This window comes from Clytia hemisphaerica, unplaced genomic scaffold, assembly GCF_902728285.1.
Source record: "Clytia hemisphaerica strain Z4C2 unplaced genomic scaffold, Clytia hemisphaerica genome assembly, whole genome shotgun sequence".
NCBI lineage: Eukaryota > Metazoa > Cnidaria > Hydrozoa > Leptothecata > Clytiidae > Clytia > Clytia hemisphaerica.
The window spans coordinates 45,908-70,368 of NW_027103770.1; the positions used below are offsets into that span (position 1 = coordinate 45,908).

General features: G+C 34.2%; 2 protein-coding genes and 2 long non-coding RNA genes across 4 annotated transcripts; 2 read left to right on the plus strand and 2 right to left on the minus strand.

Moving 5' to 3' along the window:
- Window positions 1-896: 896 nt before the first annotated feature.
- Window positions 897-2,392, minus strand: LOC136805852 (uncharacterized). The gene is made up of 2 exons (XM_067062414.1): window positions 2,026-2,392; window positions 897-1,851 (listed from the first exon to the last, which is right to left on the minus strand). Exons 1-2 carry the CDS (start codon window positions 2,264-2,266, stop codon window positions 1,040-1,042), a joined length of 1,053 nt encoding a protein of 350 aa, XP_066918515.1. The 5' UTR covers window positions 2,267-2,392; the 3' UTR covers window positions 897-1,039.
- A 9,710-nt stretch (window positions 2,393-12,102) lies between these two features.
- LOC136805979 (uncharacterized) lies at window positions 12,103-15,368 on the plus strand. The gene is made up of 6 exons (XM_067062564.1): window positions 12,103-12,283; window positions 12,646-13,078; window positions 14,037-14,205; window positions 14,341-14,543; window positions 14,811-14,892; window positions 15,270-15,368. Exons 2-6 carry the CDS (start codon window positions 13,020-13,022, stop codon window positions 15,366-15,368), a joined length of 612 nt encoding a protein of 203 aa, XP_066918665.1. The 5' UTR covers window positions 12,103-12,283; window positions 12,646-13,019.
- A 2,006-nt stretch (window positions 15,369-17,374) lies between these two features.
- On the minus strand, window positions 17,375-18,566 carry LOC136805853 (uncharacterized). The gene is made up of 3 exons (XR_010846456.1): window positions 18,498-18,566; window positions 17,969-18,069; window positions 17,375-17,635 (listed from the first exon to the last, which is right to left on the minus strand). It is a non-coding gene; the product is annotated as an uncharacterized lncRNA (long non-coding RNA).
- Window positions 18,567-22,509: 3,943 nt separating this feature from the next.
- On the plus strand, window positions 22,510-23,241 carry LOC136805854 (uncharacterized). The gene is made up of 2 exons (XR_010846457.1): window positions 22,510-22,603; window positions 22,807-23,241. It is a non-coding gene; the product is annotated as an uncharacterized lncRNA (long non-coding RNA).
- Window positions 23,242-24,461: the final 1,220 nt, after the last annotated feature.

A 24,461-nucleotide genomic window follows, 5' to 3' on the forward strand; every position in this document is an offset into this window, starting at 1 on the left:
ACCAGCGAATTTTGCCACAGTGGCTTGTCACGGAAGAACATGAAGCAAAAGAGGAATTGAAGGAGGTAAAGAAAAAGGAAGAAGCAAAAGAGGAATTGAAGGAAGTAAAGAAAAACGAAGAAGCAAAACAGAAATAAACATTTAAAGCTCTTGGCAATTTTAGAATGATTTTAATTTTTATTCAGAATAATTTTCTTTATATCGTTATCTATATGTCGTGCAAATAGTACTGAAATATAAGTGAAATATCCTACTGAAAGCTCAAAAACCTTTGTCTTTTATTCTTGAATGCAACAACTTAGAAACTCAAAATCTTTCTTATTTGAATAGGCAATGGAATTGCTTTTGTAGCCAAATGGCCAGTTGATTTAAAGTAGTACTATGTTTTTTAATGACGTCACTGACAATTTGATAGAAAATCGGACAAAAATAGTCATGTGAAGCTTTATTTCGTTATTTGGAAATTCCTATCTCTGTCCAATACCCTATTGAATTGTCAACAATATCATTCAAAATGGCTGGAACTACCATAAATTTATTGGCTACTGGGTTATCAAAGCAAGTTAAAAGGAAAATTGGCAGGCTATTTATTTTCTACTAGTGGTCTACATTCGAAATAGTTTATCGATCAAAAAGAATTAAAAATGACAAAGTTTTACTTCTTATTGAGTGCGCATGTCAAAAAATTACAATTTTATTATGTCCTTTTCTATTTTCAGTTACGTCATTCATAGAAATAACTTTCTTATTCTTCCAAAAATCATTTGGCTACTTGGCTATCATGTAAATTGTAGACTAAAATCGACAGACTTTCTATTTGCTACCAGTGGTCTGCAGTTAGAGTAGTCCTTTTGAGGAAATAAATTCAAAATTTCAAAATTTGAAATGAATGGGAATGTATTACTACTATACAAGTAGAGAATTGCATAGCAGAACAATATAATTATCTTAAATGACACTGGCCTATACAAATTTCCAATATTCAATTTTCAAATATTTAATTAACCGTTTAAATAACACTTTAAAATTCATAGTCAATTTACATTTTCAAAAGCTTTTTAAATTTTGCTGAATCTGCTCGTACCCTCAACGAGTCTCTTGTCCTTGAGGGGTGAAATTCAAATGTTTTGTCTTTTATAATGGCTGCCCAATTCTTCTCACCATGTTTTTGTATCCCTTTTAAAAGCTCCCCATCTTCCTCTTGTGAAAATTTGATATTTCTAGATTTTCTTGTCTCTTTAATGGCAATTTCCTTTTTCACCTCTACACTTTCAGTTATTCTTCTTTTGTCGTAACTCTTAGCGTTTTGAGGACGTTTTGGTGTAGAGGATACAGTTGACCTTACGACTTCCATTTGTACGTCTCTTGACTCGTTTAGATTTTGATTTGAGATAGGTGAAGTCGAACACATTGATTGTACACGTTGCATGATGTTGTTCACTTCAGTGCATTGAGCCTCGATATTACTTGGTTCGAATGCGTCATCGTCTGAATCTACTATCATTGGAATCAGATTGTTTGTTGAGGTTGAAGAAGAAGATGAACTAGCAACTGCGTCTTGACTTGGTCGTGATTCAATTGTATTTCTTGACAGGGCAGCTAAATCTCTGAGCACGCCTGAACATGCTTCTTGGTGATCCTTTCGTGTAGTACCAAGCATTTTCTCCATGCATTGACGACCTTGTGTGGCGACTATTCTCGATTGTTTCTTTTTGTAGTGAACCTTTGCAACATCAGAGCTATGTTTTTGATCCTCTGATATTATCTCCTGTTCGGATCGAGATAATCTATCCGCACTTGCTGTTTCAACTATTTGTCGATATCTTGTTGGATGGATATACTTTCCTATGGCTTGATGTACAATTAAAGTCATTGCAGTTGTCAAAGATTGATATTGATTCCCTGTTGTCGATACTAACAGATAGTCACAACTTGGTTTCATAAGAGGTCTAACAAAGTCTGTGTATGTGTCCAAGACAGTAAATACTTCTTCAGTTAAGATGAGAGTATCAAAAAGATATTTACCTGTCGTTTTGAACTCCCTCTGGTCAATGAAACCATCAGCCTGCTTTGCTTTTTCGATCATTGTTAGAGTCAAGTATTGAAATGTCATTGGTCTACTGCACTTCACACGTAAAAATAAAAAGGTTGTGATGAAACGAGTACAGAATGTAAGCTCTTGTTTATTGGGTAATGGTTGTTGTACTTTGCACTTGTTAACGATTTCTTTGAATTTGAAGATATGATAAGGAATGACTCCCTCCATTTCTTCTAAAGTGGCCCAGCTGTCTCGACCAATGAGAGTTTCTAGGTCAAAGTTTCTCGTGCCGTCAAGGCGTTTCTTCTTTCTCAGATTTTCCTTTGCTCTCCTCAAATAAACTTCTGTGATTGTAAAACACCTCAATTTATTATCATTGATTCCAAATGATTTTCTATAATCCATTAAATCAGAAATAGCTTTAACATAATTAAGTGCCCCTGAAGAAGATAGTTTCCATTGTTCGTCTAAAACAGTCAAAAATGTCAATATTATTGTTGTAGACCCTAAACAACAATCAATCAGTTCATAAGTTAAGGGTGTTTGAGATTCGTTATCCCCAGTACTGCTCATCAAAAACTTCAAAGCTCGTTTAGCGACTTGTTTAGCTTCTCTGTCATTTTTACCTCCACCGCAGGTAGTGGTCAACCACCTATAAAACGATTTTCCGATCCCTTCATCGATTGAATAGTAAGGTTTGGAACTTGTAGAGGCTTTCTTTTGTATAATAGGCTGGTTAAGTTCGACTTCTTCCCTTTTAATTTCTGGCTGGTCATCAAAATAGTAATACCAAGGGTGCTTGTTATCTATGTGTTTTCTTAAACCTCTTTTGCTTTCAAAGTCCGAATGTAAGCACAATTTAGCTGGACATGTAAATTTACCTTTATCATTTTCATTGAACGATAACTTTCGTTTTCCATTGGCTGATCCATTGACAGAATGCCAGTCGACGAAGAGCACCCTCCGGCGGGCCATGTTGGCCTTCCTTATGATCAGTGAGTGTTTAAACTGTGTCATTTATACTGTTTGAAAACAGTAAACATATCCTCAACAGGGGGTTCTATTGTCATAAATGTCATATATTTCTTTGTTTTCTTAGGGAAAATTGATAGGTGATTGGATTGTTACTTGCAAGGGGGTTTCGTATTTTGATGAACGAGTCAAATCTTATCATCAATTGTCCATGGCTCGTGTGTATTGTTCATATTATGTTCTTTTTCTTGAGATGTAATTATCAGTTGACTAAATATTCCCATGGGAATTGTTCATTTGTTATTCTTTTTTGAGATGTTCATCGTTCAAATTTACTCAAATATATAATATGAAAATATTTACGATCTGAAGGTAATGATAATATATTTAATGTCTTATAATATCATCATATCATTTACTACAAATAATATGATTTAAATATTATAATGATTTACTTATTTTATTATAACATGCAATCATATCATATTATTTTATATTATATATGATATTTATGATAGGATTTAAATAAGATGATAATGTATTCATTGTTTTATATGTTATCAGAAACTTATAATAATAATATGGTCAAAATATTATGATTGTTTTATCATAACCTATTAAAATCAAAATATAGTATAATATTTATGATAGTTTTGAATAATATGATAATATGATAATATAATCATAATATTATATTTATATCTATCATATTATCATGAATATATCATAATATGGTTAATAAGGTATCTATACTATACTACCATATTATAATATATCATAAATGTGATGACCTTCTTTGGCCATTTGACAGGTACAGATTCTTCTTATCAATTATGAGAAAGTGAACAATAATCAGCACTATTATGACAAAGATTAATTGTTCCCTTGAAAACTGATTTTACTGTTCTTAGTGATAAGATTTTTTTCGTTTGTTTGAATAATTAAATGAGCATCTATATTGTTCCCATATCAAAAGGGAATAGAATATTCCTCCAATGAATGGAACAAATTATTCTACGCGGTATATTTAAATTGTTCCTTCATATAAAGGAACAAATAATTTCCCGCAGTATATCGAAATTGTTCCGTTAAATGAAGGAATAAATAATTCCCCGCGGTATATTAAATTTGTTCCATTATATCAAAGAACAAATAATCCCCTGCAGTTTATTAAAATTGTTCTTTCATATAATGGAACATCTTTGAGTCCACAAGAAAAGAACAAAATAGGGTCATTGTTGTGACCCGATTTGTTCTATTCAAACAAAACAATTTATTCTCTGCAAAGAGAACAAAAGGGAATAAAATGGAATTCTCAAGAGTAGAGTTTCTTAGATTGTTCCATAAGGAACAAAAAAGAGACTTAATTGGTGTTCCTTCACTGTACATCGCAGCGCGACATTAAATGTATCAATTTGGGAATCGTTCTCTATAGAAAAATCCCTAGAAACCGAAAAAAGAATAGCGCCATTGTTAGTAATCCTTTAAAAAGTGATAAAAATCCTTTGTTATAACAATTGCTAGTTGTTACATAACTTGGGTTTTTGTCTGACGAGATGGTATAAAATCAACTACATTAAGGTATGTCTTCGTACAATTCATCATGATTAATCAGTCGTAACATTATTAGATAAAATGTTAGATGTTTTATTTCTTATATACTTTCTTTCGTTACTCATAATTGGCCCTATGATTACTTGAGAAAAATTTCAGTTCTAAATGCACTTCATTAAATTTAAAATTTAAGGAACTCGCCAAAGACACAGAACGTCGTTATTCGATTAAAAGGATAGAACTCCTTGACTATGAAATACCTAAGACCGTGAGACGAGGAAAAACTACAGAGTTTGTAAGCAGGCACTCGAAAATCGAAAGTTTAGAGAACGGACTAAAAATGAACTTGTTACCATCCTTGAACGACATTAAAACAATGATTGACACTATAAAATCAAAGAAAAGTAAATTTGTCATTTTCGATGAAAAGTGTTTTTTCGATTTGAATGATCTTTACGCTCTGCAGGTGGTACATGAAATGAAGGGAGTGAAAGAGGCTGTTTTGGAGGAGAAAAAGTGGTTTGGCAAGCTTGAAAAGGGTGTGAAATCACCCCCGAATTTAAAGAGGATTGGATTTGAAGATTCTTTGAACGGTTTCAAAGATATTCTTTTCAACGGCCGTGATCATGTTTATGCGAGAGAAGAGAATAAGAAGTTGGTGACCGGGTGTCTTGCATATTTGGTGGGTAGAAGATGGATAGATATTTCAGTTATGAAGTAATTTTCGGATATGCGAAATAATGACAACCACGAACCTACGGTATGTTTTAGGCAGTTGGAAGATGAGTTTTCGGCAGGTACATTGGCAGAACGGGTGGAGAGATGGTCAGGGGCTTCAACTATTTCAGTTCTTGCTAATGTTGGTAAAAAGACTTTCATTTCGACCAAAAATGTCTTCGGTTGTCATTGGGTTTGCTTTTGCATCAACATTGCATCAAAAGAAATTCTATATTGTGACTCCTCTGCTTGGAGTCTTCCTACAGATTTCTTGAATAGGATTAAGTTTTTTGCGGATATTCTAAACACGACATTTAATGTGAACAAAGATCAACCATATGTGGTAACAAATTCTCATAAAACCCCAACACCTCCGTCAAAGGTCCACAGATGCAGTGACGGGTGTTTGCCACTACCGTATCAAGGACCAGATGGGACAATATGTGGTGTAGCTGCTTTGTTTTCTGCTGTCATTCTAAGTGAAAAAGGTTTAGAACAAAGCACACTTCCTCCTTCACTATCATGGTTGACAAGTATCAACCAATTCAATGATTTTTCACGCTGCATAATGATCAGATGGTACATGCAAAGAGAAATCAACGCTCAAGACATTTGGTTAAGTGGTGAAAGAGTAAGATAATTTATCATATTTACTTTCATGTATATACGTATCACTCTTGATTCAAGAGATCCTTTTAAAGGTAAGCTTTGCTAAAAACACTTACACAACTTTCTTATAAGAATTACATAAATCGAAAAGAGCCTCCTTCAAGCAAGTCAATTTTCGGTCGAATTAATGGTCGAAATATATTTTCCCTTTTTTGTCTAAAACGTGAGAAAGAGATGGAGGAAACATAAACCAATTATTTCATTATGGCGTTACAGCATTATTCTTAAAAAATACTTAAAATTTGTGATTCTTATAAAAAAAGACTGCGTGCTGATTTCTAAACCAGTACACTTTTTTCTCAGAAACCTACAAAATCTTTCGAGCAACCCACTGCTGAACCAATGGATGTTGATTACGGTGAAGATATCAAGACAAGTGCATTTCAAAGTGATTCAAAAGAAGAAGATGAGCTTTTTTGTAAGAAATATGAAATTTGAGTTAAGGCTTAGGATGTTCTTTATTTTATTACATTGTTTACACTGGCTTTGGCATCCCGATCACACAACACCCAAAAGTATTGATATTGAATGCTTAAAATCTCAACTTTTATTGGTCGAGAAGGATTTTAAGAATAAAATTGATAAGATATTCACAAGATATTTCATTTTTCGTTTCGTTTATTTTTAAGCAAATGTGACATCTAGCGTGACTGATGTGGTTGAGAAAATCGAGAATGGAAATCTCAGCGAGTCAAAATCCAAGTTAAATGGTTGGCACATTTACTTGCACGAGAATAAGGTAACACATAATTTCTGGTTCAGTTGCTTTTTTTTCAGTTCGCTCAGTTGTTTTTTTGCCCTTTAGCTGAAAGACTTGTATATTTCAGTATCAGTACCCTTGATATACTACTATAGTATATTACTTTTTACACTCTTCTTATTTTATAGAAAGAGCTGAAAGAGAACTTTGGAACAGGATCAAAAAAACTGAGGAAAAGCTGGAGAGATCTGGAAACAGACCAAAGAGAGGTAAGGGAAATATATTTTAATCTTGGTCCATCTAAAATCTGAGATTATAAATCAACAGTTGATAATAGATAGCCTGACAAAAAATCTTTTGTTTCCTTTTGGTCCATTTGGTCTCACCTGAACCATAGGCTAATTTGTCAGTTTCCCTACTAATAGAGTATAGCTCGGTTATATCAGGGGGATCGGGTTCAATAATCCGAAATGATAAGCCGTCGTCGAACATAGAGGTCGTCGTCGCCACGCATAGAGGCCGTGGTCGGACATAGAGGTCGTCGCCGGACATAGAAGTCGTCGTCGTTCATAGAGGTCTCAGCCCAATTTTTTTCGGTCTTTATCGATCGCCTGAGGGCGATTTTAACAGTGTAGATATACAAGTCAAATCTCGTTTTTGAAATCGAAAGTAAATGTTTGACTCGCTTACCTTTATAAACTCATTAGTTTCCTTACATTTTGTCTGAATAGGAGAGATTTTAAATTTTTTTCAGGCTATATCCCATCCCCTTCCTCGAAGTGTAACTTTTTTCTCTAGGGTCTACGCTTTACTTTTGCTTTGATCATGTGTTATGTACTGACTAATAATGGCAAAAGTTGCAGATCAAATAAAATGTATAACAGCCTTAAGTAGTCTATTGTATTCATCACTTTTGTATTGTTTATGACGTCATTCCCCTATCATTTCAATATTCGTCTCATTTATCCATGTTCATTATGCCACATTATGCTTAGAGCTGTTAAATTGATTTACTTCGTTAAGCGAGACAATAATTTCACAGCTGTTTTAAAACGCATGCGTAAACATTTTGTTTTTTACTACAACGATTTTGATAGTGAAATAAGTGTCCTGAATTGAAATTGCATGGCCTTAGTAACAAAAAAACGATAAAGTAGGTTTTAAAGAGGTAAGGTTCACTCGACCATTTTACTCGACTTTATAATATCGTCTAGCTGCTCTATTCTTGACATAATTTATCAGAGACAGTTCCGCATCGCAGGGTGTAAAGTAATAAACCTTGCCTTCTACGACTAAACGAACAAATGGACAAAGTGAAAATTGATTTCTTAGTGAACACTACAGAAGGTTCTTTCTCCGATGATTTTGTCGGAAATAAGCGATCGCCAACAGTGTGTTTGAAACACGCTGACCTAGTTTTATAAGTTCTGGTCTGGAAATTTGACAACACAGTCTTCAAAATAACACCTTATCGTATTTGTGTATAGCAAAGTCACGGCAGAACGTCGTCTTCTTCGATAACATAGAGGTCTTGGCCGGACATAGAGGTCTTGGCCGGACATAGAGGTTGTCGTCGAACTTAGAGGTCTTGGCCGGACATAGAGGTCGTCGTCGAACATAGAGGTCTTGGCCGGACATAGAGGTCGTCGTCGAACATAGAGGTCTTGGCCGGACATAGAGGTCGTCGTTGAACATAGAGGTCTTGGCCGGACATAGAGGTCTTGGCCGGACATAGAGGTCTTGGCCGGACATAGGGACATAGAGGTCGTCGTCGAACATAGAATTCGCCGGGGCGGTTCGCATCAACGAAGGCGGTTTATCTGGCGGGGTGGTTCTTGCTCAGGGTGGTTTTTGCGAATATTACCCAGTTTCCCGTGGCGCGGTCAGAGATTCTTGGAAATTCTTGGGGGGAAAAAATTCAAAATGGTAGCTAAAATGTAAACAAATCGGTAGCGACAGCCAAATACAAAAGCGAAAGTAAATAAAAAATATAGGAAGGTAGAATGAGCGCGAAGAAGTTAGTTGAAAATGTATCTAAATTTACCAAAGAAGAAGCATTAGAGTGGTTAAAAGACATTGGTCTTTCTTCAACATGTTCCAAAGATGAGCTGATCAATCGAATCAAACGTTTTATTCGCTACCCAAAACTTGTAAAAAAGCTGAAGAATAAAGCTAAGAGACATTACAAGTTTTCGTCCAGTTTGAACCCTTTGGAAATTCCTCCTTCTACTGAAAAGTGGTCCAGTAATCATGATTCATATCCAAACATCACCAGTGAACAATTCAAATCTTATGCTTCGCAAAAATCAAAAGGAAGTCAAGGGCAGCAGATGAAGGCAGTTAGAATGTTTCAAAGTAGGAAGATAGTTTCAGTAAGGACAATCCAAGGACTTGAAGGAGGTGATTTGTTTGTAAAAGCCACTCAACGGAAAAAAGGACCGGGTCTTCCGAATTCGGTCGGCATTGTGAAAAATATACAATCTCAGCCTAAAGTACCATTTCGAGATGTCAATGGACTTTTCCAGTTTTTAGGAGCATCAAAAATAATAATATATGATGTAATAAAAACATAAACATTAGGATTTTATTCATATTTTGTGCCTGAATATCAGAAATAGTAAATTTTTAAGATCGGCCGAACTGACGGCTTTTTCAACGATCGCATTGTTTTCGCCGATACCTACGGCCCCACTTTGGGTCCACTCATTCGGGACTGGTCCTCTGAGTAAAATTAGGCCTTGGCAACAAGCATAACATTATTTTCAGAAGCCAAAAAGTTGCTAATATTTCTAGTCGTCTAACTTTCAAGAGAATAAGGACGGCTTTGTAATATATGTATTCTTGCTGCCAAAGCTTAGAGTTATGCAGAATTTATTTGGCTTTCTAATGGTATATTTTTAATATAGGGTTTTTTAAGTCAATCATACAATTTCAATTTTTTACCCCCTTGGTATCAAAAGGCTAAATAAAAGTAAAAGTTAATTCTACAGACCGGAATAATGAATTATTTTACGTTTTGCGTTTCGGCGGGAAAAATAGGCGGGGAATAAAAAAATTGTCAGTATGGCACTAAAGTTTTCTCAACACTCTCGCTCCGACGGTATAAGAACGTCATGTAAGCTCCGCCAAAGCGGAAATCCCGTGCCTTGATCTAGTTTTGGAGCGTCATCATTATTTGTGATGCAAAAAAGAGACGTACTTTGGCAGTTGCTATACTGAAGATATGAAAATTTTTCGAAGCAGTTGGTGGCTGAATGAAGTTGTGCTGTTGGTTTTTTTCGTATTATAATTATGGTGTCATTTTATAAAGTCAAAGTTTGGATTTTTTTAATTAAATAACCACACAAGATTAATGAATAAATCTGCTAAAGTTTATCTTTAAGTGTTTTGTTGATAGCAGCAATAGTTGTTTTTAGCTAGGTGATCAATCCATGGGCTGGTCCATGGGAAACCTTAGTAAAAAACTAGATACTTGCTACCTACACCAGCATAATTTTTAAGATAATATATCATCTAATTTGTCTTATACAAGACAGTTGTTGTCTAGACACAAAATAATTCATCCGGTTTGTATATAATTCATCTTGCCTAAACACAATTGTGCTTTGAACCTGATTATTTTTGTTTGAACACAACCACTGATTCCAGATGCCAGATGGTCGTAATCGATAAAATTGATCATTGATTTAAATCAATAGTTAATCAATATTAATCGATCGATCAGTTAGAATCTTAGTGCAGAAATGGGAAACTTACACAAAACAACGGTTGTTTAGGCGAGGCGGTGTCAATCGAACTGTTTGATTATCGAACTAATCGAACTTAATCGAACCCTATCGAACGATAGCTGTTCGATAACCGAACCCAATCGAACACCTATTTGAACCGGGAAAACTTTCGTAAAGTTCGATGACTGTTCGATTATACGATTATAGTTTGATCGCAGTTCGATGAATACGATTGAGGTTCAATCAGTTCGATTAAGATCGATGAAGTTTGATTGGTTCGATTAAATCGATTTATACCTTGACGCCCAATTTTTTATTCATATTCCGAGGGCGTATTGGCGGCCGCCCACGGCCCATTCTCGCGGGCCATCCTATATCTATCCCATCGGATGGGACAAGCTGGAGCTTTTACAAGCTCTTTGGTCGTTTAATTTGTAAAAAAAAAGATTTTAATCGTTATTACTTTCTTTACAGAAAGAAGCATTTGGTGCCTGTGTTTTGATTAAACAACCTCGTAATTTTCTGAAAGGTAAAGAAAAGTAGAATCTATCCGACACAACCATCGAACCACATCGAACTTAAATCAAACTCATCGAACATCAATCGAACTTCATTGAACAAAGAAAACTCGATCAGGTTCGGTAATCGAACAGCTATCGTTCGATTTTGTTTGATAAAGTTTGATGGTTCGATAACGAAAATCGGTTCGATAGGGTTCGGTTGACACCGCCTGATTTAGGCAAGCCAAGAGAACGTGTGGTCACAGTTTATCACGTTCAATTTTGTTGAAGCATTTCAAGGGTTTCTTTTAAATAAGTGATGTCACAATTTTCGAAACGCCAACTGCAAGAGTTTTTTTCTGCTCGCTCCCGCTCAGTGTGACGTTTAGGTTACGAAGGTTCAAAAAGTTAAGAGAAATTTCAAAATGGCGGCAGGAATGTTTTGTTTGTTTTGAAACGTTTGGTTAAGAAGGTAACCTTCTTTAATGTGGTATTCATAAGTGGGAATTCTATAATTTAGCCCAAATTTCTCCATCCAGCATAAATACAGAGATCTTTTACACGTCTTTCCGTCAGCCGCAAGCACAAATAAAAAAAATTATCTTGTCCCTAGGTAACAGTTGTGTTCAATGTTGTGTATTAGGATTGTCTGCGTGTGAGAGGTAAACAAACATGTTTTGCTAAGGAGGGTTTAGGGAAGTGGGTTCAACTTTCCAGGCAACCAATGGATAAAACTGATTTTTATTAAATTAAATTGATAGCTAATCAATAGTTGATAATTGATGTTGTCTAGCTGACAATTTTAATAGTTACAGTACAATAATCAATTTTATGTATTGAACTTTTGGTACCGATATAATTTTTGGAAAGAAATTTTAAGGTGGTATACTTTGGGCCGTCCACATAGTACGTACGCACAAAAATGAGGAAAATCAATTACCCCTCCCCCTGTACGCAAGCATACGCTTTTGATAAGGCTCCCCTCCCCCCTTAGTGGTACGCACTATGTGGATGACCCCTATCATGAATAGAAAGTGTATTAAAACCATTTGACATAACTTTAAGAAAAGTTCCAAAAATCAACCATTTATTAAGACTATTTGTTTTAACTTAAAAGCTTTATTTTTTGACTAAGAGTGTTTGTTTTTACGAAGAATCTTTGTTCTTTACTAAGAAGAAAATTTTCCACAAACCAATCTTTCTCTGATTACTTTATTTAGGATAACTGATAAAATATGGAAAGAAAGACAAACTGATGAATCATGTCTCTCTTAGACCCATTGTCGTGTGGTTTTGCTAAGGTAGCAGTCTATGAGTTGCTTAGAGATGCAAAAGAACTTCTTAGCAAAAAAAGTATCAAATCGAACCAACATCAACATACTGTTTATGTTGAGCACGTGAAAAGGTGAGCATCAAAAACATTGTCAAGGAGACTCTTGAAAATTTTTTATTTTATTATATTGTTAAGAGAAATAGTTAAATTCCATGGCTAAGGTTTCTTTAAATATTAGTGTTACTCTTACAATTTTGACAAAACTCAACAAATTTTCCAAGATTAAGTACTGTCAAAATGAATTTCCTTCAAGAATCAATCGAAAATGGTATAACTAAATGTTTGGTTTGGCAATAAAGGAAAGGAAATAGCTATATTTAGCTTTGAAAACAAGAAGTAACGATTTTGAAAAGTCAAGTTACAAGGTGTCAAAAAGAAAAAGAATCAAAATCCCAAAGCATGAAGAATCAATTTATGTTTTCTTTTTTTTTTAGATTCAATGAGCTCTTCAATTTCAATTTGACGGTTAAAACGTATCGTAGGAACTTTATCAATATTAAAGTAAAAATACACCAACTTGGTAAAAATGCTGAACTGAAACAGTTAGTTTTGGACAAATTTGGAACTGAAGCTTGGCAAAATCTAAGCAATGCTAAAAAAGCAAAACATACTGTGTTTGATTGCAAAGATGGGTGTCTAAAAGATGAAGATTTAAGATATGCTCTGGGTCTTTTTCCCATTGATGAAAAGGATTTTGCTGGGAAAAAGAGAGCTGAATTAGGAGGCCTTTTTCGACCAACATCGTCCGAAGTGCAGTCTGAGACAAAATCACTTGTCAGCGAATTGAATTCCCAGTACAGAACTATGTATGGCACAACTTTTGACAGTCAATATAGAAAATGCAAAGGACAAAAAACCAAGGCTGAGGTAAGGGGTTTTCAAGCAGTTGGTATCAGACAAATAAATTATTTTCAATTAAAATTTCTAACGACATTTTTGGATGCATCTAACACAAATTGAAAAAAGAGTGAATTGAAATTTTCATAGAGGGAATTCTTTTTTTAACCAGGTGGGTAACTTGTTTGAAGCTTCAGTCATGCTATAAACAATTTTCAATATAAAAAAACTTATTGCGGATGGTAAGTCAATCAAAGTAAAATGTTCAAAAACAAAAAATACCTAGAATTAGATGATTTATTTTGGTGTAACACATAGCATACTTGTTTTATTTATTAGAACCCAGTTTATAAGAACTTAGGGATGATTTTTCGGGGAAAAATACTATCCTAAGAACATGGCTATCCTAAGAATTGAATAGATCAGAAAAATTTGCTCAAGATTATTAGTTTTCCTATAATTGCAGTAATTTTTTTATACTTCTCAACTTTATATTTGAGCAGACTTGAGGGCCAAGCAAAATTCAAAAGTAAGTTTTCAAGTTGACAGTCTTTCATGTTTGATTTGATAGGCTAGAAAGGAAGTCATTAAGGAAGTGGTGAAGGGTATTGAAAATCAGAACAATGAGACAATCATAAAGCGGTAATTATACAGTAGGGGGGGGGCTCAAGCAGTTATTCATCATCACTATGCATGATTATCCATTCTGTAGTTGGATATTTTATTTGACAGTTCCAAACTAATTTGAAATGGACATTATATTGGACAGTTACTAGATTGTGATAATAAATTCCATACATAACTGCTTGATTCCCTCCATAGTTTCCTAGTTTTAGTTCCATACTTGTCTTCTTTTTTTTATTTTTTCTTAGCATTGTTCTTTCTATTACTACTATTGATAGATTTGTGTTAGCGCATACTAGTCTTGCAAAATGTGAGCATGGTCTTTAAAATCCAGGATTTTTCATTCCTTTGTTCAACTTTCTAGAGTTTATGGCACCAATACATCATTGACTTGCCACGATGAAACTCGAAGAATGCAAACTCTTGAACCCTATGCCACTTCAATCAGTATGCCTGAAAAAGCTCTTAGACCTTCTGTTGCAAATGCTGGTAATGTCAAGAACTACAAATTTGACGATGGTATGATTGAAGAGGTATATATTACATGATATTGCATTCATAGATAAGAAAATCAGCAGATGTCAGCAATATTTCACTCACTCTGGAGAATCATCTTTTTGCGTAGACTGCTGCAATGATGTCCTTTCTAACTTTTTCTTCCTTTTTAGGGCAAAGAGTTGGTAGAAGCAGGAGAAGAAATCAATTTAACAAGATTAGGTTTGAAGTATCATCTAATGCACTCCGAGACAAAAAATGTACCCGGACATATCAGTCAAGTCACGAAAGAAATTCTTCTCGCGAATGGTGTGGACGGTGACAAGATGAAGCTTGGAGCAACAAGTGGGACGCGTCGTCGTAGGGCCAAAAGAAAGTACGTTTTTATAAACATTACAGGTTCTTTCAAAAATGAGAATTGAAAAATGAAAAAAAACTCAAAGTGCTATAAATATGAACTCTTAATCATTGAATTAAGGGAATACTTATTAGATTTCGAGGTATAATCCCACTTTTTTTCAAATTTTACGAGTTGAGTATCGTCGAGGATTCCATACTAAGAGTTTTTTATGTAAGTTTTTATGCTTATAAAAACTTTATTTTTTATCAACTTCGAATCAACTTTAATCTGTGGATTTTGCAGGATTCTCGACACCAATATCCCGGTACCGACGGACGAGAGCAGTTCAAAAATCAAGACTCGCCTCAAAGACGCAGTAAACAATGTAAGAGTTGTTTTCTGATATCTTCGAAATTAGACAGATGGATGGGTTCGACCTGTGAGAAAAACTTTCTGCCTTAATTTATAGTTAATTTGAAAGATTTTATTAGAAGGAACACTGGGCGAAATAATGTCTTTCAAATCGTCGGAAAGATGTAGGAAGGTCACATTTCCACACCTTTCGACAGAGTTGAAAGTTGGTCTTTCAACAAATATTGGAAAGATGTGCACCTTACCTTTCAACATCTTTCGACCAGATCATCTTCCCATCTTTCCAAAAAAGTTGAAAGACGACCTTCTCAAACTTTCAAACAGGCTGGGAAAATGAAATTCCCAACTTCCTAATATGTTGAAATTTCATATTCTGACATCTTTCGACAGGTTTTAAAGTTGGTCTTTCAACAAGGATTGGGAAGTTGTGCACCTTACCTTCCAACATCTTTCGACCAGATCGTCTTCCCAACTTTCCAAAAAAGTTGAAAGACCACATTCTCAAACTTTCAAACAGGCTTGAAAAATTACATTCCTTAACTTCCTAATATGTTGAAATTTCATATTCCGAAACTTTCTAAATACTTTGGAAGATGATTTTTGCTTTTTTCGAAATCTTTCATTAACACGTCTTCAAAAGTAAATGAGAGATCTTTTAAATAATTTGTGTTTATGTGCGGATAAATTTTTTCTGTGACATTAAAACGAACAATTCATATATTTACAAAGCATAGAAAACAGAAAATATGAAACAAAAAAGTACGGTAGTGATGACTTTTTGCTAAAAAATTAAGTAGTCTAAATAAAATAATTCTGAATGACAAATTACACGTTTCGTATAAGGAAATTTTATTAGAACACGAGGCTGAAATTTGGCCAAAACCTAAAAACAATTAAGAACAATCTGAGCCTCAGCTTTCAGAAATTATTAAAACACTAATTCTAACAGATTTTAACAGATTTCTAAGTAAAGAAACTAAGCGGCTAAGAACATCACAAGAACATTTAAGCCTGGAAAATTGCAAAAATTAAGAACAGCCCAGCCTGAGCCAGAATTTACTGGTTCTTATAAAAATGCGTGTAATTTCTATAATTTAATTTCATTTTCAATAATATAATAACTAATCTAAATTATAAGTTTTTAGAATCTTAGTCCCTATCAAGGAATAGATTGGCCATAGGGCTTCAAAGGACATTAAAGGATACATTGAAATTTATATTCCCGTAAGTGCGAAATCCTCGTTAAATACTTTGGGAATGCTTTCTACAATGGAGATCAATTCTACTAAATTATAGACATTTTTATAAGCATACTGCTAACAAGCATATCCAGACTGATCTCTTGGAAAAATTAAACATTGCCTATAAAGCATATGCTGAGCCTCAGTTAACAAAGTTTTAAATAATTTAATCTCCTAAATCACAAAAAAAAAACATGTGTAAATTGCACTATTTAAAATACCCTTATACATAAGTATAAAAAATTGTGTGATCCCTTTGCGAGTTTGAGAGAGAGAGAGAGAGAGCAAACTTTCAATGTTTGGGAAACTGGAATTGATTCCTCACATCGTCGTCAAAAAGGTTCAACTTATATACCGGGTGTTTCAAAACTATTTCTAATATATTTTTGATAATTAAAACAAGACTCTCGAATCCGAGTGGTAAGTCAAAGCTCCTAGAAAAAAGTCAAAAAGTTTCTTGAATGGGCGGATGGTGGAACAAAATTATGGGCGGTGGGGTTTTAGGGAAGATTAAAGCGCCTGAGGGTATTAGCCGGTATTATAAATATAAAAACTAATGAAGTACAAAATATGAAAAATATAAAAATACTGTATAATAAATTAAAAAATTATGCAAATCACTCTAAAAAGATGACACTATGAATAATGAAAGCTATGCCAAATAAACTCTTTTGTGCTCAATTATAGGGGAGGGTAGAAAAACCATAAAGTACAAGTCATTATTAAAAACTGATATTAAGATGATTTTACAAAAATGCCCTAGTCTGAAAAAACGTCCCACCTACTTTGTAATTTAAAAAAAAAAATTGTGGACTCCAACATTTTGACAAAATTAATTTCAGGGGTAAACCAAAAGTCTCTCCATTTTCTCAATTTAACATATTCTGGGATATTTTGAATGCTTTTGAAGAATACTTTCAAACCTTAAACACATTATCCAACGAAAAATCTACACAGTAAAAGAAGCATAAATCTGAACAAGACCGAAAATTTTTAAACTCCACCTTGTTATTCAGACCCCCACTTTTATTAGATTTTGCAATATTTTATCATAATTTATAATATACTTGGGACCTAGAGTAGTCGAAAATGAAGGTTTTTAAGCCCTTTTCAGAAAAAATTCATAAAATGGGAGGGGGTCTTATAAAATTATATTACAGTGATATTTTCCAAAAATATGACCCACAATCTCACTCCAGTCCTCAGTTTAGTTGTTCACTTATTAGACTGAGGTTATTGTGATATACAATGGTACAGTATTGTTAATCCCTTGAAGATGGTACAGATTGACTCTTACAATTAAGCATTAAAGAGTACAAGAATACCTTCTATCATTCAGCAACCAATTATTGCAATGAAAATATTACCAAGTTATTATTTTCGAAGTTGAAACGAACTACCACATGAAGCATATAAATATCTTGATTGCATGGCAGCAACATACATTTTTGTTTTGCAGCATCGTTTTTCAAGTGCATTTCAAAATCAGCCAGTAACTGTCCTTACGTCATGACCCTAATAAAACAAATAGAAATTGAATCAGTATTGAAATCCAGGCATACAAAATGGTGTATTATAACTAAAAGAGGTTTGTAAAATTGTTGATAAGTTATTTACAGCTTTCAGTAGACTATAGTAGAAAGACCCTTTAGTAAGACAAATTATTCAGATTGTTTTTCTATTTCTAAAGAGTTCCAAAAAAGGTTACAAAAACCTATTTTCAAAAATATTTTGAACTTAGGTCAAGACTTTGTGTACTGTAACAAAATTTTAGCTTCTTTTGATGTACAATGGAATAGTATCATCAATAGTCTTGTATTACTGGATTATATTACAAAAAATACTTACCGTGTTGTATTTTGTTCCTTGTTCAATGGATAAAATGAATCTATTTTCAATGAAATCCCCAAAACTTCAATGGCTCAATGTCGACACACATTCAATGTATCCTATAAACATGAAAGTTTTATGAAAATTTGACACACTGTAAAGCTTGCCACCTCAGAGTTTAAAAAGTAATTTCTCTGTTCTACACATTTTTTATAAGCAATCAGGCTGCTAAGGCTTGAGGCCTCAAATTTGTCAATGATTTTCCACTATCTCGAAAAGTGACAGCTGTTTTAGATGATCTAACCATGGCAAACTATAGCCCTTTGACCCAATACACATAAATATGGTAAAATATTATGGGTATTCAAAGCAATTTTTTCAGAAAATGGACCAGAATGCTAAGTAACCCTAGGCCTGACCAGAAAATTGGAGTTGCTTATTAAAAAATGTGTATTTAATCATGTCATCTTTTTCAGTTCCATAGCAAAAACAAAAACGTCAACATTTCTTTGTTTTTAGACTAAAAAACTATGTCTAAAAGGCCTACCTTCAGCTATGTTATCATTTGATATTCCACGTTGAGTTTAATTTAACATCATTTTTTACTTCAACCATGACAAAATCTTCATTAATTCTAACAGGGAAGTCAGAATAAGAATTTTCCAAAATAAAATGATCTGACAGCTTGCATTCCAACCAACCAACTGTTATTTTATCTCCTGAAAATGGAAAGACAACTAGTTAAAACAAAAGTGACCAGCTTTGGTCCAGGGGGATCAAGCAGTTAGTACAAGACATCATCCCAGTTGGTACCTGGTGGTGTGTTATGTGAATTTGATTTCCTTACAAAAATCTTAAAATTGGTTTGCGGTCTGCTTCAAGCCAGCAGGGATGTGCCGTTGGAGTTTGAAAAGTGGACCCTGTGAAATATGAATTTTTGGCAAAATTGGGACTCTCTGTCAGAATGAAAAATTGAAAATTTTTCCCATTTTCACCCTGAAAAGTGGCAAAAATTAATAAAAGTAGATGAAAAATTAAAAGATTTTCGGATTTCCACCCTAAAGATTGTCCAAAATAATCAAAAATCTAAATTTTTGGGAACCTTTCATATACCGTGAGATTGGGGGAAGATGATAAAAATTGACCGTCAGTCGAACATGGTTTTTTTTCATATCTACGATTTTGTGTTTCCGGGGGTTTTGTTGTTTCGAATTGATTAACTAACAGTTAGGTAGGGTCAGGGTTGCTAGTAACGGCTTGTCACTGTGCCGGGTGCATACTCGGCGCCTTGGGCCCCGCAGGGTTGCTAGTAACGGCTCGAATTTCAGTCAGGTTAAAAAAGGGGCAATTTTACCCATATTATAATAACATTACCCCCGTCTTTTTAGTCATTCTATAAGTATTTACAAATTGTGTGTTTTGCTGTGCGAGTGTGGCTCAACGGATAGCGCGCTGGGTTTCTGATCAGAGACTCTTTCATTTGGTGGGTTCGAATCCCGGTCGGGTCGATATTTGGAGAAAGTTTGAAATATCAAATTCATAGAAAAGTTAGTAGAAATCAGAAAACAAGTCTCAGAAAGTCAGAAAATAGAAAAGGAGATAGAGAGATAGGAAGTAGAAAAACAGAAGAGTGATGTTCGATTGACGGTCAATTTCTATCACCTTCCGAGATTGGGCAACTTGCATCAGTGGAGGCTAACATGCATAGCTCTCGAATGATTGACCTGGCTGGTTGGTCATTAAAATACAACATTAAATCAAAACAAAAATGGTAGAGTACTACTACTAGCAGAGCTGCGTAGTTCATTTGTTTTGAAATTTTTCTGATTTAATTGGTCAGCCGTCTGATGGCTATGGAGCCTAAAAATGGGACCCTGTCACCAGCAGCGAAACATACCCAATTTTGCCTAAGTGCCTCCCCCTGGGAGGCTAATACCCTGAAGTTTTTCAAAAGTAAATTGTTGTGGAAAATCCACATTGTCCACTGGAGGTTAACAGACTATAACTGGAACTGCCCATAGCTTTGAAAAGCTGTGGTGTAGCCATGTGTATGTATAGTCATACAGACACATACCACACTTCAATCATACTTTTTGTGTCAAGACTGGACACAAAAAGTATGATTGAAGTGTGGTTGATGATTAGAAATATATAAAAAGGAGCTCACCTAAGCATCTTTTGATTCCCATTTCATATCTTTAGAATAAAGTTTCCATTTGCAATGCATTTTGGCTTGCTTTGGTTTGCTGTCTTCCTCATTGCCTTCCACTCCACAACTTCCAGTTTCAAAAAGAAATTTGCCGGCAATCATCAATCATAACATTCGAAAATAATCTAAGTTTTTTTCCGGGGGTTTGCAAAAGTACTTCCAATGATGTGGATATTATATTTACAGTATTTAACCGTAAACTGTGTATGTAATACACTTAGAACTATTTCATTTTACAAGAAATTTAGATATTTTAGTATCTTCTTGTGTTTTAAACGTCAAAAATTATGCTTCAGATAGTCTTTTTGATCCCCGGTATTCATCAGTGCGGACCTTGGTTCGTAAACGTTTTGGCGCGTCCTTCTTTCAGCAACATGGAAAAACCAAGAGAAGTTCATCTTTCAAGAAGTTGAAAGACGTCGAAATACGATGAGCGTCGAAATTTTTTCTTTTTTTATAAGAAGAACCAGAAAATTTTGGCTCAGGCTGGGCTGTCTGGACGGCCTGGACTGTTCTTAATTTTTCGAGGTTTTTAGGCTTAAATGTTCTTACGATTAGTTTTTTTCCTTAAGAAATTAAAATGGCTTAAAATCTATTAAAATTAAAACCCATTAAAATCAGCAAACTCGTGTTCTTTTAAAATTGTTCCTATAAAAAAGCGTGTATTTAAAAAATATTAAACATTAAACATTAAACGTAAAAGTGTAAAAGTTCGCCTTTCGAAAAGTTGGAAGACGTCGATATACGAGTTTTAGACATCTTTTTGAAAAATTGAAAGTTTCTATTTCGAAACTTTTGAAAGACAGAGAAGTTCATCTTTCGAAAAGTTGAAAGACGTCGATAAACGACTTTTCGACATCTTTTTGAAAAATTGAAAGTTTCTATTTCGAAACTTTTGAAAGACAGAGAAGTTCATCTTTCGAAAAGTTGAAAGACGTCGATAAACGACTTTTCAACATCTTTTTGAAAAATTGAAAGTTCATATTTCAAAACTTTTGAAATACAGAGAAGTTCGTCTTTCGAAAAATAGAAAGTTGTTGGAAGATGAATTTTCAACAAAATTCAACAAACTTGTAAGTTCGTCTTTCCAAATCTTGGAAAAATAGAGAAGTTCATCTTCCTAAAAGTCGAAAGACATCGAAAGATGAGCTTCCAATATCTTTCAACAAATTTGAAACTTCATCTTTCGAAAATTTTGGAAATTTGTTGAAAGTTGATCTTCTCAACATCTTTCGAAAATGGAAAGACAAGATTTCGCCCAGTGGAACCTAAAAGTAAGCACACCCCTTTCTCACAGACCCGGTTGTATTTTTTCAGCCAGTGGGTATAAGAATAACGGACCAAAACTCAATGGGGATAGATATTCTGATGTTCTTTAATGGCTGGGGATTAGAACTCTATTGTTTTTAAGTCAGCAAATTCAGTGGGGGTGGAAAAAATAGCACAATTATTAGGGCCTAAAAATTAAAGTAGGAAATAAAAACAAATTCAGAAAGTTGCGTATTTTTTTAAATTTTCTTTAAGGGCTCTGACCATAGTCCAAAAATTGATTTTGGTATTTGAACATAGAAGTTATATTTCAGGTTCCTTAACACTTTTAACAAAGAATTGCCTTTATAAATTGCTTTTTAATCGAATCCCTTAAGAGTAATTAAGAATTTAATTGCAAAAATGACGTTATGAACTTTGAAAAGATGTTAATAATATGTTGCATCCCCTCTTTTACAAAAAGTGCTTAGTTTTAATGGGTAATTAACTTTTTTGTTTCAAAATTTCTTTACACTGTCCGCAAAGAATTAAAATATTTTAAATTTTGCGGAAAATTTTTCTAAAACGATGTGTCAAAAGTTATCACTGTTTTTTAAGCAAAATCCAGATGAAAAATTGATGAAAAATCACTATTTTGAAGATTTCGAGACAAAGAAGCATTTACAAAAATTTTCCGCAAAAATTTTTATTGTTCAGTAAAAGATACACCATCTACTGCGAAAAAATTTTTTAAATGTTTTTTCTTCGCCGAAACTAAGCTCTTCAAAGTTGAAATACTCTTCATCGCAAAAGTCTTCATTTTCTTCTTCGTCAAATTTTTTCAATGCAATTTTTGAATTTTCAGATTCAGGAATAGTTTGCCTAACAGAAAATGTATAACATGCCATAGTTTTGTTGGTTACATCAGTCAGAAAACACATTTTAAACACGGCAATTATGAAAAATTCACTATGGTCAGAGCCTTTAAGACAGATTTAATGGGTCATTTGGTCATTCGGGCCTTTATTATTATGAAGCTCTACTAATTTTGGTGTATTTTGTTATTACTTTTTTTATTTTTTCTCTAACTAACCAGGGAGAATATCAAACCGGCGAGCAAATCGTACCACAAACTTACGAACGACTTACGTTTGATGAGAATGATAACGTGGAAGTTGAAACATTCGAAGTTTATGGTAAGGAGATATCTTCATTTTTGACCACAGTTTGATTTAAAACCCACTTAGAGGAGTTGGTAGAAGGAGGAGAGAAAATCCATAGCCGTAGATATGACGTCTTTATTTCTAGCGATGGATTGTATTGTGGCAAACACTTGTCAAATTTTCCGCCTGTGATGTAGATGCCATATTTACGAGCTGAAATGTGTTGTTTTTTATAGGAAGGAAATTCGCTATCGAAGTTATACGCCAGAAAATGTTGGATAAACACTCGAGATTCATCAGACCAAAATCAGACGAATTCTACGAAAACGCCGGTTTAGATGATATGAAATTGGAGTACGCGCGCTTAAATATGAAGCTTGACGAAACGCACGATATACGGGAAATGGCTAACAAATTGAAAAAGCTACAACGGACAAGAAACTTGGCTTGCTGGCACGACACTTCTTGCATTTCTAATGCTTCTCATTTCCTTGTTTTGTTGAATTGCGTCTACGATGAAGCGATATTTTACACGAGCGAAGAATTTGCCGCGTTGACAGGTAGGTTCAATTGTTTTATTTTATTATTTAAATTGCGAGATTGTTTACTAATCTTTCGCAGATATTGTAGGTTTCTGATAAAAGAAAAGAAAAGATGAAATGATTTTGAAATTATCAGTTGTATTTTGTTTTTGTTCTCCCACTCTATTTTCACCGATCGCCATCAATTAGGAAGACGAAACTCATTTTGAATTAACATATAAAAAATTTCATGAACCGAATACTTTATCGGGGAAAACTTCGTCAGAAAAACTACCGTACGATTTTATAAAAACAAGTCAATCACTTTGAAATTTTGAGCTTTTCTTTATTTGGAATATCGTCAAAAAATAAAAGTTGATTGAACCCAAATTTTAACGACGAACAAGGCCAACATTACAGCAAATGACATCACTCTTACTTTAAAACAATACCTGAGGTCTTTATATAGACTCCTTTTTTTATGTGCAAGACTTTTGTGTCCAATTAGGCAATCTAGGACTTTTAGGCATGTTTTTCGATTGATTTCACAGGGTGTGTGACCATTCGGTCGGCTACATATCTCTGAGCCAAACGGAATTTAAGAAGGAGTGGGAATTCGAACCGAAAACCCCTTGTTTGTAGCGCTGACGCCGTAGATTATTTGGCCATCGCATCTCCATATTCCATATAAAATCACTTGATTCAAAATATTAACTCGCAAAATGTTCTAGACACTAGACACGAAATCAGAATTTCAGATTTTCAGACTTGCTTCCTAAGCAAGCCAATAGGAAAACGATGTAATCTTATCTACGCGTTTTGAATAACTTGTGGAACTGTCCTTAGGTTAAACAGTATCAGAGATTAATTAAGTTTTGATTAAATAATGTTTTCCATTATCGGGAAAAAAAATGTCGGAGTTTTTTTTTGTCGGGGAAAAATTTCGTCACCTAGAGGCATTTTCGTCACTTTCCCCCGACCAAAATTTCAAATTCGTCAATTTCCCCCGACTAAATTGTCCAAATGAAATAGTTTCCTTTACTAGCTCGAAAAAGATCTTGTAATTCGACGTTTAAAGCAATTTTAATTTGGTTGGGGTTTAAAAAATCGGCTAAAAGTTTTGGTCGGGTGATAAAATATCGGGGAAAAATTCGTCCGGGAAAATTTTCGTCACCCCTTCAAAATTTTCGTCACTTTCCTCCGACATTTTTTTCCCCGATAAGGTATAACACGTGCGCAGGGAATAGTCGATTAACAGTAAGTTCGCAATGGAATATTTTTCATTTTTAAGGGACACTCTTTGACATCCCAGATCTTGTTGAAAGGCCGGAGATGTATATACTGGCAAGGTGTCCGTCAAACGACCAGCA